Below are 14,849 nucleotides of genomic sequence, written 5' to 3'. Positions count from 1 at the left end.
CAGGTCACCACGGCGACCAGATTCTGCTTCCTGGTGACCAGATTTTTAGCAGGGAGGGAGGAAGCAAAATCTGGTCGTCGGCAGCCCGACCACCTGTCTCCCCCGTCCTGTCAGGCCAGTGGCAGCGCGGTCCCTGACCCCCACCCCCCCTCCCCGTGTTTGCGGCAGCAGAACACATTTTTTAAATACTTGGTCCTGAGTCCTACAGCAGTCAATAGAAGTCCCCAGCGCCTCCGCTGCCTCATCCAATCACTGCAGGGCGGCCTGAGGCTGAGACCTCTGACCTTCCTTCCTTGCAGTGCGTCATCCTGCGCCGGGCACAGAGTCCCCGCAGAGCCACTGCGCCTCCCAACTCTCCCGCTGTGTGGATCAGCGAGGGAGACAGCGCTACTACCACGAATACCCCTTTTCCACTAGCAACCTGGGTCGGACCCGGTAATTTGTACCCGGTTCGAACCCGGGTGGGACATGGGTAGGAGACACATTTCCACTACAGTGCTACCTGGTAAATTGCCTGATCATCCCCTTTTACACTTAACCCAGGTAAGGCCTTTTTTTCCCTATAGATAAACATAAGAAAAAGCCTTTTTAAAGGGCTTTACCATGGGAGGTCACAAAATAGGGCCACCATTACACCAAAAGGGCCACCATTAAAAATATTACCATATTAGAAGAAGAGACCACACTCATTTCTTTTAAAATAAAATTTTTAATATTTTACTGTAAAATATTAAATATTTGGAACTTTTAAAAGTTTCTTCACACAACACAAGAAAAGACATGCCAAAAAAGGGTAACAAACAAGAGTCCTGGGTGCTTCTTTCTGGTGTTATGCTGCCTTGCTTTAACCCAGTGGTTCCCAACCCTGGTGATAAAGTAAAATAAAATATGTGTTATAGAATCTATAAAGTAAGATTATGGTGGATCAAATACTCTCAAGTGAACAAGATGGAAGCAGACTTTTACATATAGTTTAGCAGTGTCATCAGAAAAGCAAATGGACCTTAGGTGTTTTTCTAGCTCAGCTAAAATCATACGATATGAGCAAAGATACCTTTAGTCATGACCTAGGACGTACTGACCGATAGAAGGTTATACTAACAGTGTGTTTATTTGCTTAAAGGAGTAAAGAACCTTCAACTATCGATGTTTGGACCAATCAATTGTCGACGCTTGAAGAACTATAATGATTTATGAAGAGACCATCCCTGTTTTAATTATATTCCCCCTATGTTATGCTTGTATACACCCCTTAGTAAAATTAGCTACTCCTTGTTTGTCAATTATTAATGAATGTATTACTCAGCTTTTATCATGTATATAAGGAAGCTGAATATTGGCCTAAAGCCAGATATTGAATGATATATCTCTAAGTACTTATATCTAATAAATACACGTTATCATTGGATTGACTCAGAGGGTCTTTTTATGGACTTCTTCACTGGTCCTCAAGTACCCCCAACAGTGCACGTTTTGCAGGTCTCCACACAGAATCACAAGTGCTATAATTAGCTCCACCTGTGGATCTTTTCAAATGTGCCTGAATAATGAGTGCACCTGCCGGTTGACCTGGAAAACGTGCACTGTTGGGGGTACTTGAGGACCAGGGTTGGGAACCACTGGTCTAAACCTGAGGGCTATTCCTTCTTCGCCCCAATAGAAGCAATGCAAATAGGTATTTTGGTAAGGAATCTGATGTAGCGCCTTATTCCTTACCAAAAAACCTATTGACAAGAAAAGACATGCCAAAAAAGGGTAACAAACAGAGTCAGGTAAAATGTTTGCCGTACACCTGAGCCTTTGGCATACATAACAATGAAAAAAGTGCACGTAAACATGTTAAAAAACAAGTGCCCATAAAAAATTTTAAAAGTGCAAGATGTAGGCTTTAACCAAACTGTGCCCACAAGGCGACTGAATGCAATAAATGTATTCAACATTGTTATTGCAATAATGCAATAAAGAATTTCGAAGAAACAAACCCAAGTATTTCTTATGACAAATTACGATATACCGTAAATTCAGGGGAGTCTAGGTTTGGCAGCAGCGTGTTGTCACGGCTAGTGGTGTTTGCCTCACTATACTCTGGGTTTAGTGGGGCACTGGTAGCAGTGCTGGAGGCATAGCTAGTGGAAGTGTTGGGTGCGTGGCTAGCACCAGTGGTGGGGTGGTAGCTAATTGCTGTGCTGGGGGCGTGGCTACTGGGGCCTCTATATGGTAGAGGCTCTCGATGTGGCTGTTGCTCACACAAGTGCTAGGGGCGGAGGGAGTTGGCCCTCTACTGTATTGGCCATATGCATACTCATGGTGTGCTGGGTATGCTGGGGCCTGTGAAGCATGTGGCGGATACATTGGATAATGAGGAGGTGGCATATACCCACGATTAAGTATCCGTTCCAAGAAGGACAATTGTCTGTCCTGCATGTCCTTTAATTGATCCAAGAAAGAGTGCTGCATCTGTCTTTCATTTTCTAAAAACTTCTCCATACGAGCATCCTCATTGGCCTGCATGTCGGAGTCCATTTCACGCAGTTGATCTATTACTTTTGAAGAGAAAGCTCTCGCTGCTTGATCGGAACGGTTTGCTTTTTTCTTCTTTGGCGGCACCTTGTAAACTGCAAGTGGGACAAACAAAAATACACTATAAACATAAAATAGCAGAGGTGTTCGCAGCCCTGTGCTTGCGGCCCTATCCCACCTGCACACTTGCGGCACTCTGCAACATATACCGTTGATAACTGGGATAAATGTTTTTTTTACTTACTATTTGAAAGCAGTTTTGTTGTTTGATGTTCAGTCGCTTGCTCCGTTGCTGTTTCGGAACCCTTTCTCCACCATGGACTGTGCGGTGTCAGACAAAGCAGACCTATCAAGTAGACTGCACTCTTCATCGCCATCTTCCGAAATCAGGAGCGGAGAAGTTGGGCAGCACGGTGACATTGCCATGGTGGACTGTGTGTCAGGTGGCTCCTGGCTACTCTCCATTGGTGGCTCCTGGCTACTCTCCATCTGGCTGGCCAACGAGGATGACAGTGCCACAGGATTAATCAGAGCTGTGTTGCCAAATGCCCTGCAGCATAGATCGTAATGGACCCACTCGACACGTGCGGCACCGCTTTTTTTCCTGTTCTGGTCAGAGACCTTGGTGAACTGCCTCTTTAGTGCTTTAAATTTGTTAAGCACTTGCTGGTGAGAGCGGTGTATCCCCCTAGACTCCAGCATCTGGGCAATATTTCTGTACAAGATTGCGTCTTTTACGGTACCAGTCACCTGGCGCTTGATTTCCTCCTCTGCCCTAATGAGCAGCAGCTCCTTCACTTCAGCATCAGACCAATTGCTGGCAGCCATAATGAAGTTGTGCTGCGGGATGATTAGCAGTGTCCGCTGGGGCAGCCTGTGGTGCTGGCGGCAGAGAGGAAGGTGGCTGCTGGAGCAGCCTCTGATACAGCAGGGGGAAGTCAGCAGGACAGACATGCAGCACATGTGCACACAACGCTGTCCTCCGTGCTATGTGCGCAGTCTGCGGGGCTCTGAGTGATGACATCACTCACCAGCGCCCCAGCAGCACCAATCAGTGAAGATTTTTACATGCTCAGTCAAATAACCCGGTTAGGGAGCGTTTCCACTACCCTTGAAGCCGGGTGCTACCCTGATCATGACCTGGGTAGGATTGCCGGGGAATCCAAACCGGGTTATTTGAAAGGGAGCATTTCCACTAGCAGAAAAACCCGGGTAGAAGCGCGTCCCCGCGGAGATTACCGGGTTATTTCTTCTAGTGGAAAAGGGGTATAACAGGGGTCTTTCCCCCGGCCCCGCAGCCGCACCTCTGCTCTCCGGGGCACCGTGCGTTCAGCCCCCACCGCTTCTTGCTGCTGGACAAGCACGGATTCCAGCATGCAACCCCGGGCAAACAGGGCATGTCACCCCTGGGCAAACAGGGCATGTCACCCCTGGGCAAACAGGGCATGCAACCTGTCGCAATGAGCATGTAGGTAAGCGGCACTTATGTGACATTATATGTACTAAGCGTTACAGCATGTGGTATTATATGTAATGGGCATGCCGGTGTTTTGTAGAATGTGTAATGGGAATTATGGCATGTGGAATAACATGTAATGGGTGTGTGACATGTGTAATAGGCATTGCATTGTAAAAAAATGTCCACGCCTTCGGCGCGCACTGCCCCTATTTTTAGTGTGTCTGGCTCCTACACTTTCATGCTGGCTCCTAGATTAAAAAAAAAAAAATTGTCGTCAAGCCCTGCGCTGTTGCCCCTCCGCAGTGTCAGCGTTGTGGAGGGAATCACCAGCAAAAGCTGGCGATTCCCTGCAGAAGCCTATGGGCTTCTTACAGCATCGCTGTGTGAGGATCCCTCCCAGCATGCCCTGCGGCCGGACCCGCATGCGCAGACAGACTCCCGGGTCTCAGACCCGGAAGTCCAGCACCGGAGCCGCATCGCAAAGGACAGTTATTATCGCAAGAGCTGTCCCTTGCATTAATAATCGCATATGTTACAGCATATGCGATTATTAAGAATGCGGTGGCCGGCGAAGGGGGGGCGATACAGGGCAGCGGATGTTAGAACATCCCGCCCAATGTCCCTAGTATTCTAGTAGTGATTTACCTGCTACTGTGGTTTCAGCTGTGTCTTCTGAGTCTGGCGGTGACGTTCTGATGGCTTCCGGTGAAATCTGAGGGGCTACTGGTGGTAAGTATCGCTAACTCTAACCTTCCGTTTAGTGCCCTTTCCTCCGGTAGCCTAACCCTAACCATCCAGTATTTGCAGACGCCGACATGTTTAATGTCAACATTGAAGTATTGACATTATGCCTACATCCAGTGAGACCACTACTATATGCACCTCAGAGAGGTCCCACTTCAATGGCATGCCTCAGCAAGTGTGCCTTGTGTTGAAGGGGTGTTTTGGAGAAGGAAGGGTAAGGGGATGGGGGCATCTTGGAAGCTCTGGTAGATGTGGCACGCCCTTAACATGATGGATTACAGTGGTCATATCATGGGCATATGAGGAAAGAACGTGAAGTGGCAGAGATACTGAGGGCTCGTCTCATGAGACTTGTGGTGATCTCTTGGGGTAACAGTGCACAAGTATCTGCAGATGATATGTGTAACAAAGCATTTCCCAAAAATAATCTTCTGGACGTATTACTGCATTGTCTAACCTATTTCCATCTAGTTTTCGAGGTCTTAAGAAGCCACCAGAATAAAATTGTTGACCAGTTGTTGGGTATCGGTAATATACAAGTTTGCTGTGATCTAAGTACAGTGCAGGATTAAATCTATAACGGGTGCAGAGTATGCAGGGTACAGGTCAAGGTTGGGTGCCCACAGTCTATACTCTCACCTCTCCGTCGCTCAGAAATCACTGGTGAAAAGTCCAGGAAACACACGCAGTTGAGTGACCATTGGAAATCGGTGGTGGCTTCACTCTTCCTGAGATAAGTAGAATCTTTGGCAGACATTGGCGCAGTTCCCCTTGTAGGGTTAATGGACCGAGAAAAATGTTTAAAATGTTTACGATGTCTTTTCATGAAGTAAATGCAGCATACAGTATGACACTGCTTGTTGTAGAAGATGCATCTCCTCTTCCCAACACGGTCATAGGATCGCAAAACCATTCCCTAACCATCAAGAAGAGCAACGTGTTTATTTTACTGAGTAGTGTTCCCGCTAGGCTGTTTTAGCGGGGCGCTGCGCCCTGCCCGATCTTTAAAGGGCAATATGCTCCCTGCCCTTCTGGCAGCGCCCCGCTAAAACAGCCTGCCTCGTACTCTTATGGTGGTACCGGGGAAGCCTGGCGCCACAGTATATAGCGGTGCCCGGCGCTTCCCCGGCAGTGGAGAGTCTTTGGTGTGGCCGGGCCCGCCCCTTCAGTGATGACGGCGGCTTGGCCTGCCCCTTTCCTTGACGACCGGGCCCGCCCCTTTTCATCACGGCGTGACCCGGACACGCCCCTTTTGTGACGTTGGCAGCCACAAACAGCCCAGAACAGTGACGTCAGCGGGCCCGGTCCACCCCCCTTGATACTGACACCCCCGTGCAGTGGTGCCCTGCCTGCCCTTGTTCCTAGAAGGAACACTACTGAGGTAAGATGGGAGTTCTGTTAAAAATGGAATGATACTATGGGCAACCAATCAGATCTATTATCTTCTAGAAGGAGCAAAATAAATAAGTAGACTCTGTTGCTATTGGCAACATCCCAACTACCATGGAAGTCCTATCTTAGAAAATGTACCATCATGACTGTATGGTTGGCACAGCACCTTATCAACATACCTCTTTCAAAACAGACTTGAAGTAGGAGCGTCCGGGCCTGGCTGGTGCTGGCTTATTAGAGGCACCGTACCTCATCTCATTCCTCTTGTTCATTGTGTCCGCTTTGACCTTCGGGGCTTCTCCCTCAGTAACGAAGACCAGCTTTACGTCCATCAGACTCAGTGAGGAGACCCGGAAAAAAAGATTCCTTCACAAGACACATAATAATACCTGAATTAAAATACACATGCAATCCTCATACACTGTAAGCTTGTGAGCAGGGCCCTCCTATAATTTTTGACTGTCTGTAACGACAAAGTTTGTTTTATCACCGTTTCCATTGTAAAGCGCAACAGAACTCGCTGCCAGGCGCCATCCCCTCCGCATTACCAGTTGTTTTAACATGCCATCAGGCTCAAGTCAGAGCTACGAAATGCAGGGTACCCCCATATCACTTATATCCGAACAATGGAGGGAAATGTGGGTGTGGATGGGAGAACCAATCACAAGCAAGTAATTGTGACTTGTGAGTGTCATCACCCCCCCCATAATTATACATGGTGAACATTATTGATCTGGGGGTTCTGTGTCACAGATTGGGCAAAGCCCCAGAACCATGTGTGTGGGGTGTGTGTGTGGGGTGTTTTCCAAGGTAGTTCTTCAATCTAAGCTTCAAAAGTGATAAAATGGAGAGTGATTAACAGCCAGCCAATCAGCTCCTACCTGCCATGTCACAGACTGTGTTTGAGAAATGTCAGGCAGGAGCTGATTGGCTGGCTGTTGATCACTCTCCATTTTATCACTTTTGAAGCTTAGTGCATTTGGCCCATACACCGGACACGAATAACATGAAGTAGTGTCTGTATATATGAACTACGTAGCATAGAAATATAAAATGGTCTTTCTGCTCACCCCCCTCCACAGAAAAGCAGTAATGCAGTCTTATTACTGAGCTTGGTACCTGAGATGAGGTTTGGCAACGACTCCAACCATCTGTTTGACAGATTGCGCCTCACACACCCATATACTCAGATCCACAGCGAGGGTCTTCCCGCCAAGACTTTGCAGTGGGACGTGCCGCTTTACTGGCTCCAGGATGGGCCACAGTTCATGGACCCCCATTATGTCACATCCACATCCAAGGACCACAGCTGCAAACACATGAACATCTCCATACAATTACATCATTATACTATCCAGGTATATACGCTACTTTCCTGTCAAAATACACACAATGGGATTGTATTGTACAGTATGGGCCTTTTATGTAGAACTAGTTAAAAGCCTGTGAAGATACTTGCACTTTGAGCTGTGACAGTTTCTAGCTCACAAACTCTCCACCCCACCCCCTATCTGCTGCTACCTCCAATCTTTGAAAGGTGCAGGGTGCTAGAATGAACACTAAAGGCCCCAATACACTACAGGAATTTGGGCCAATTTCCCCTGTTCCTGACGGATCGGGGCGAGAACTTGGCCCAAAATTATTTTTTGTTTTTATTTTTTTATGCGCAGCTTGTATAACACTGCGTGGAGGCAGAACAATCACACACAGAACTTCTGACAGTATAAGAAGGGTGCAGTACACAAACAATAAAGATAATTTTTTAAAAAATGTTTACTGTTTTTTTTGTTGTTGTAATGTGCAGCTTGTATAATGGAGGCAGATCAATCACACACGGAACTTATTAGGGATGTGCACTGGCCACTTTTTGAGTTTTAAATTCTGATTACCTTAAGGTTTTGGGTTTTGCCAAAACACCCCCTCAACGTTTTGGGTTCTGATTTTTTATTTTTTTTTAAAGCATAAAAACTGCTAAAATTTGCAGATTTTTTTTTCTGCTCCTACGCTATTATTAACCTCAATAATATTAATTTCCACTCATTTCCAGTCTATTCTGAACACCTCACAATATTGTTTTTACGCCAAAAGGTTGTACCAAGTTAGCTGAATAACTATGCTAAGCCATACAAGTAAGCGGAACAAACACGTGGATCATCTAGGAGTGGCACTGCAGCGGCAGACAGGTTGGCAGTTTTAAAAACTAGTCCCCACAAAGCACGGATCCGATACGATTTGCCGGCGGTCGGGATCCCGGCGGTCGGAATCCCGACACTGGAATCCCGACTGCCGAAATCCCGACAAGCGGGGGACATGGATCGCCCCCCCCCCTTGCGGGCTCGCTGCGCTCGCCACGCAGCGGGCCCGGTGCCTCGCTACGCTCGGCACGCTATTTTATTCTCCCTCTATAGGTGTCGTGGACACCAACGGAGGGAGAAAGTTTCGGGATTTCGGCAGTCGGGATTCCGACCGCCGGGATCCCGACCGTCGGCAAATTAACTGCATCCCCAAAGCACATAATGGTCAAAAAAAGGTGTGTAAGTTGGAATTGTCCTTGGGCCCTCCCATCCAACCTTATGTTGCGGAAATAGGACATGCACAAGTTAACAAACCAATCATTTCAGTGACAGGGCCTACAAAACTGTGGCTGAAATGATTGGTTTGTTTGGGCCCCCACACAAAAAAAGCAATTCATCTCCTCCTGTATAAACTGACTCTACAGAGACAAGATGTCGTCACAGATTATCAATTCATCCCCGCTGGACTCCACAATCACAGGTCCCTCTATAATCTCTGGTGGCAATTGCTGGTTTTCATTGAAGAATTGAGAATTCATTTTTATGAACATCTCCACATTTTGTGGAAGCAACCTCCTTCGCTGCTCACAGATCAGGTTCCCTGCTGCACTAAAAACTCTTTTGGAGTACACACTGGCGGGGGACAACTAAGATACAATAGAGTCAGTTTGTACAGGGGCCTCCAAACTGCCTTTTTTTCCTGCCAGTACAGGTATGGACTGTCTGACATGTCTACTTGGATGCTGTCATCAAAGTAATCCTCCACCATTTTTTTAATGGTGACAGCATCCAATGCAGCGACAGTAGACACGTCAGCAATCGTTGCAAGGTCCTTTAGTGTGGACCAGCGATCCAAACTCCCTCCTGCCCATCCTGCATCCCCGCCAGTGGGTTGTTGGGGAAATGGCAGCTGTTTCCTTGAAGCCACAGGTGTGGATTTATATACTGCGATAGGTACTGGTAGCCAGGGGTAATAGCAGCCTGGAATTATATACTGCGATAGGTACTTGGTAGCCAGTGGCAACAGCAGAAAGCACACTGAAATTATATACTGCAATAGGTACTGATTGGCAGGGCACCATCAGACTGGAATTATATACTGCAGTAGGTAGATAGGTACTGGCAGCCACTAGGCAGTGCAGGTCAGGCACTAGCAGCACCAGTGGACTATACAGCAGAGGCAGGCCCCAGCACAAAGGAGGAGAGACAGTACACAGCAGTCGTCCTTGCAATGGGTGTGGTATAATTGACCGACAGTCATTACTCAGACGTCAGAATCCCGACTGCACAGCGGGGGGGGGGAGCACAATTAAGCCCCTTGCGGGCTCGCCACGCTGCGGCACGGTGGCGAGCTGAGCTAGCCACCTATTTTATTCTCCCTCTATGGGGGTAGTGGACTTCCACGAGGGAGCAGTCGATTCCGACGTCGGAGTACTGACTGTCGGGGAGCCGTCCGGCACCCCTTGCAATGGTGATGATCCCACTGAGCAGAGAAGAGAGACACAGTACACAGCAGCACACGAGGCCCCAGCAGAGACAGTACACAGCAGCACATCCTATCCCACCATGCTCCTAGACTGGAGTGAAGATGGCGGCGAGGGGAGGCGGAATTGAAGGGATTCCGTGTTCCCGCGAGAATTTGACGCCGGGCGATGACGTTTTGACCGTGTGCCCGGATCCGAGTGAGGTGGGAAGCTCTGAGCGCTGCTCGGATCGATGACGTTCGTGCGGGCTCGGATCTGGGAAATCAGAGCCCGCACATCTCTAGAACTTATGGTGTATACTATTGGGGTGCAGTAAACACAAAAAAAAATAAAGAAAAGCCAAAAATTTTTTTTTTTCGTATATGGACAGGGCTTGTATAACACTGCTTGAAGGCAGAACAATCACACACGGAACTTGTTCTGACAGTAGTTTATGGTGTATTGGATTGCAGTGCAGCACACCACAATGAAAAATAAAATGAAAAGCTGACTGACAGCCTGCCGGTGTACTGTACCCCACTATACTGACTGACAGCCTGCCTAACACATGACCAGTACAATAACCCAGCACAAACCCCTGCACACCACAACACCCCTCTGCACAGCACGGCCAGACCCCAGCACTGCAGAGCTGTGCGCAGCTTGTGGAAGTGTGTGAGGAAATGGCGCCGAATTCTCAGGACACAAAGCCTTTAAAGACTCGGCGTCTCGCGAGAATTCAACGCAAGATTACCGCATTCAGCCATGCTCGCTGTCAGAGGACAGCGAGGATTCCCCCAAACAGCGATGCTCGCGGCTAATGCAGGAAGCCGGCTACTAGTTTCAGAGTACTTCTCAATTACCGTCCCCCTGGAGATGGAAAGATATTTCTGCAAGAAAATTCAGATATTGTTGCTGGACTTGTTCTGGAGCACCAAAGATGGCTGACCCTTGGGGATTTCAATGCAGGGTCAACGATGAACCAAGACCAAGACCTCATATGCAATATGACTAGATCCTGACTACATTTGGTCAAGATCTGAGTGTGCTATGGCGATGCATTGCTGGGGGCACACACATTCATTTTGAAGTAATCTAGACGATAGCTTAGAAATAAGGCTAAAATCGCCCGGCGTGTAAACACACTAAGAACTATTGGCGGAGGTTCTGCAAGAATATAGAATTTGATGGCATATAAGAACCACTTAGAAATAAGGCTAAAATCGCCCGGCGTGTAAACACACTAAGAACTATTGGCGGAGGTTCTGCAAGAATATAGAATTTGATGGCATATAAGAACCACTTGGTCTATCTAGTCTACCTTAAACAGATGTAGGTGCACACACACACACACACACACACACACACACACACACACACACACACACACACACACTAGGGTTGTTTCTGATGGAGTAAATTAACCGATCAGTATATTTTTGGATTGTGAGAGGAAACCCATACAAGTACGGGGAGAATATACAAACTCCACACATTAACAGCTGTAGTGGGAATCAAACCCATGACCTCAGTAATGCTAACCGGACAAACAACTTTTGACCTTTCTCCTGCCGCCAGCCCATCCCTGACCCCACACCTATATAGGTAAAACTGTACATCCTGGTCAATTATAATAAAAAAAAATTTATGTACTTTTTCCGCCACTCTGTTACATCTGTACTTATCAAGCCTTTTTTGTGGAAAAAGCATTAAAAAGTAAAATAAAAACCTAAAGTTTTCTGAGGATTTTTGTATTTAAATTCCCCAACCTGAATGTATTTCTACAGATTGACAAATACGTTCCTTTACCTGATCACTATTATTTTACATTGTGTACAATTTTATATCCTTTAATTGGAAAATGTAAAACAGAATAAAAAAAATGAAAGGGAAACATTACCCAGATAGAAAATAACGACTTAAAGTCCCCATACGCTTATGCGACTTCTCGGAGGCTAGATGACGCACACGATTTCCCTTGATCTCTCCGGCTGTTTCCTGGGCGACAGGATCGCATAGAATACACCATATGTGGTCCTTTTGCATATGATGTATCATACGCAATCCCAGTCATGGTTGTGGGATCCTATAAATCTTTAACGAAGCCTTAAGGCCCATACACACTGGGCAACTTTGAACTGAAAGCAGCGGTAGCCCAGTGTGTATGGCCCGGTGATAAGCGGTGAGGGCTGCTGCGCACTCTCGCAACATCGCCGGGAAAGACACTCATCTGCTGGTAATACCAGCAGATGAGCGGCTTTGAGGACAGCTCCGCATAGTGCTGCGCTATACAAAGCCGTCCTCCCCCCTCCGATGGCGCCGGTCAGGGGGAAATCCGCTCAGTGTGCACTGAGCGGCTTAACCCCGCAGCGGTAAGTGTCATCATCGCTGTCCATACATGCTGGGCATAGTTGCCCATTGTGTATGGACCTTTAGTGATCTGCTGCTCTGATCCGATGTGTGGTCCTGTGCAGAGTTTATACACATACGATTTGACACTTTACACCTGATTTCTCAGCCCGATGCCTTGGAATCGGGTTAAAAGGGCCTAGATTGCACTGGTGTATGACCAGCTTTAGAAACATCATAAATAAACACATACATAAACATGCAAACATATCGTCATTGCTAAATACAAAGCAAACTTGAGTGAGCAGCACTGGGAGGTTACAATAAAGAATATGAGCACCTATAGATAGATTTTGAAGCCATATTGTACAATACATCAGATGATAGTTGTCATAGGTATTAAGGTTTTCTTTTTTTATAATGAAACTTCTCCCAAACCTCACTCATCTACACAGAGAGCTCACCTTTAAAGAACAGATCTGTATTAATAATCCGAACAATCCATGCTACAGGCTGATGCCATTGTCCTCCCTTTTCCCATAGATAATATTATCCCAGTAAAGACTCCAGCAGCAGCAATTCCCGCCCTTCATTTGAACAGGAGCAGGAGCCAGACAGGCTGTCAGCATGCCGCTTCCGGGAGCAGTCATGTGACATGGATGTGACGGAATGTGAAACCGCTCTATGGAATGGCAGTGTTGCAGTCGGATTGGCTGTCGGTGTTAATGAAGTGCACTGTGAGTGTGCAAGGAGGCATTGAGCGGCTCTAGCTGCATCTGCCCACACTCGTGTTATGTTACTTTGTACAGTAACTCTGTAATACCCCACCAGCACATCTCCTGCCCCGGAGACCATACTCTGTGAGCGCAGTTGGTGCTCTAGTGTCCGGTAGGCGCATATTCACACACAGTACCACCGGGAAACCAGTGGGGGCGGGGCCAGCGATGGCCGGACAGGGGGCGGGGAATTGGGGAGCGCGCGCCCTGCCTGGAGCTGTTGCGTGTTGCTGCGCCGTCCGGTGGCCGGTGGGTGAGTGCGAGGTACGCAGTAACGGACAGAGGGGTTCGGGAGTGACAAGGTCTGCCGGTAGCCCCGACTAGGTGAGAGCACACTGCTCCCGATATGTGTGTGTACAGTACATGTAACCAGGGGGGATACGCAGTGTACAGTACATGTAGCCAGGGGGGGGGATACGCAGTGTACAGTACATGTAACCAGGGGGGGGATACGCAGTGTACAGTACATGTAACCAGGGGGGGATACTCAGTGTACAGTACATGTAACCAGGGGGGATATGCAGTGTACAGTACATGTAACAGGGGGGGGGATACGAAGTGTACAGTACATGTAACCAGGGGGGATACGCAGTGTACAGTACATGTAACCAGGGGGGATACGCAGTGTACAGTATATGTAACCATGGGGGGGATACGCAGTGTACAGTACATGTAACCAGGGTGGGATACGCAGTGTACTGTACATGTAACCAGGGGGGATACGCAGTGTACAGTACATGTAACCAGGGGGGATACGCAGTGTACAGTACATGTAACCAGGGGGGGGATACGAAGTGTACAGTACATGTAACCAGGGGGGATACGCAGTGTACAGTACATGTAACCGGGGGGGATACGCAGTGTACAGTACATGTAACCAGGGGGGGGTATGCAGTGTACAGTACATGTAACCAGGGGGGGGGGGGGGTATGCAGTGTACAGTACATGTAACCAGGGGGGGACCCAATGTTAAATGCCCCCCAGACCCCAATTTTCATTGTTTACCCACCCTGATGGATCAAATGCCCCCCCCCCCCCCCCCATTGTTAACACCACCCCACGATGAACACCAACCCGAAGCGTGGCGACCGCAGCGGTACGCGTCCTACGACCTTTTCATACCCCCACTATACACGTCGGCGTGGAGATGATTCTATATAGTGTGGCGAGCCCGAAGCGTGGCGAGCGCACGCGCATAACTTCACAGGTATTACGCGTCCCCTCGCTGCGCTCGCCACGCTTCGGGCTCGCTGCGCTCTCCACGCCGACGTGGATAGTGGGGGTATGAAAAGGTCGTCGGACGTGTACCGCCACCCCTCGCGGGCTCGCTGCGCTCGCCACGCTTCGGGTTGGCGTTCATCGTGGGGGGCATTTGACATACCAATTACACATCAGGGTGGGTATACAATGAAAAATCATGTATGGTGGGCCATTTAACATTGTTTTCTATGTAAAATGGGGTCCATCGCATTGGTCGCATTGTATGCCATTATAATGGCATGCGATGGACCCGATTTTACAATTGTCGGGCAAGCAGTAAAAAAACCCGAAATCGGGTTGGTCGGGTCCCATCGCATACCTTAACTTAAGTTATGCAATGGGACCCGTGCTAGGAAACAAGTACCGTCGACTTTGGGAAGATCGACAGTGAAACATGGGTTTTTCATTTTTTTTTCTGTGCCGACAGGCGGTATTTCATGCCCTACCATCCACTAGGGCAGTGGTCAGGGAACTCGGCCCTCACAGTGCATGTTTTGCTGGTAACCCAGCAGGTGCACAGGTGTACTAATTACTCACAGACACATTTTATGAGGTCCGCAGGTGGAGTTAATTATTTCACTTGTGATTCTGT

At 48.1% G+C, this 14,849-nt stretch overlaps 2 protein-coding genes across 4 annotated transcripts in view; one reads left to right on the top strand and one right to left on the bottom strand.

Moving 5' to 3' along the window:
• Positions 1-13,105, bottom strand: part of GEN1 (GEN1 structure-specific endonuclease) — a 60,240-nt gene extending 47,135 nt beyond the window's left edge. The window contains exons 1-3 of one of the 2 annotated variants that reach the window (XM_083178580.1): positions 12,686-13,105; positions 7,235-7,424; positions 6,295-6,481 (exon numbers count right to left, since the gene is read on the bottom strand). In XM_083178580.1, coding sequence (XP_083034706.1) covers positions 6,295-6,481; positions 7,235-7,395 — 348 coding nt within the window. In that variant the 5' untranslated portion in view covers positions 7,396-7,424; positions 12,686-13,105. The remainder of the gene's footprint in view (positions 1-6,294; positions 6,482-7,234; positions 7,425-12,685) is intronic. The other variant, XM_083178579.1, reaches the window with a different exon arrangement.
• Positions 13,106-13,138: 33 nt separating this feature from the next.
• Positions 13,139-14,849, top strand: part of SMC6 (structural maintenance of chromosomes 6) — a 70,512-nt gene continuing 68,801 nt past the window's right edge. The window contains exon 1 of one of the 2 annotated variants that reach the window (XM_083178578.1): positions 13,139-13,261. The gene's annotated coding sequence lies outside the window, so the exon portion shown is untranslated. Of the gene's footprint in view, positions 13,322-14,849 lie in introns of both variants that reach the window. The other variant, XM_083178577.1, reaches the window with a different exon arrangement.

Source organism: Crinia signifera, chromosome 3 (genome assembly GCF_055691185.1).
Source record: "Crinia signifera chromosome 3, ASM5569118v1, whole genome shotgun sequence".
NCBI classification, from domain to species: Eukaryota; Metazoa; Chordata; class Amphibia; order Anura; family Myobatrachidae; genus Crinia; species Crinia signifera.
This window is presented reverse-complemented; position numbering and strand designations above follow the sequence as displayed.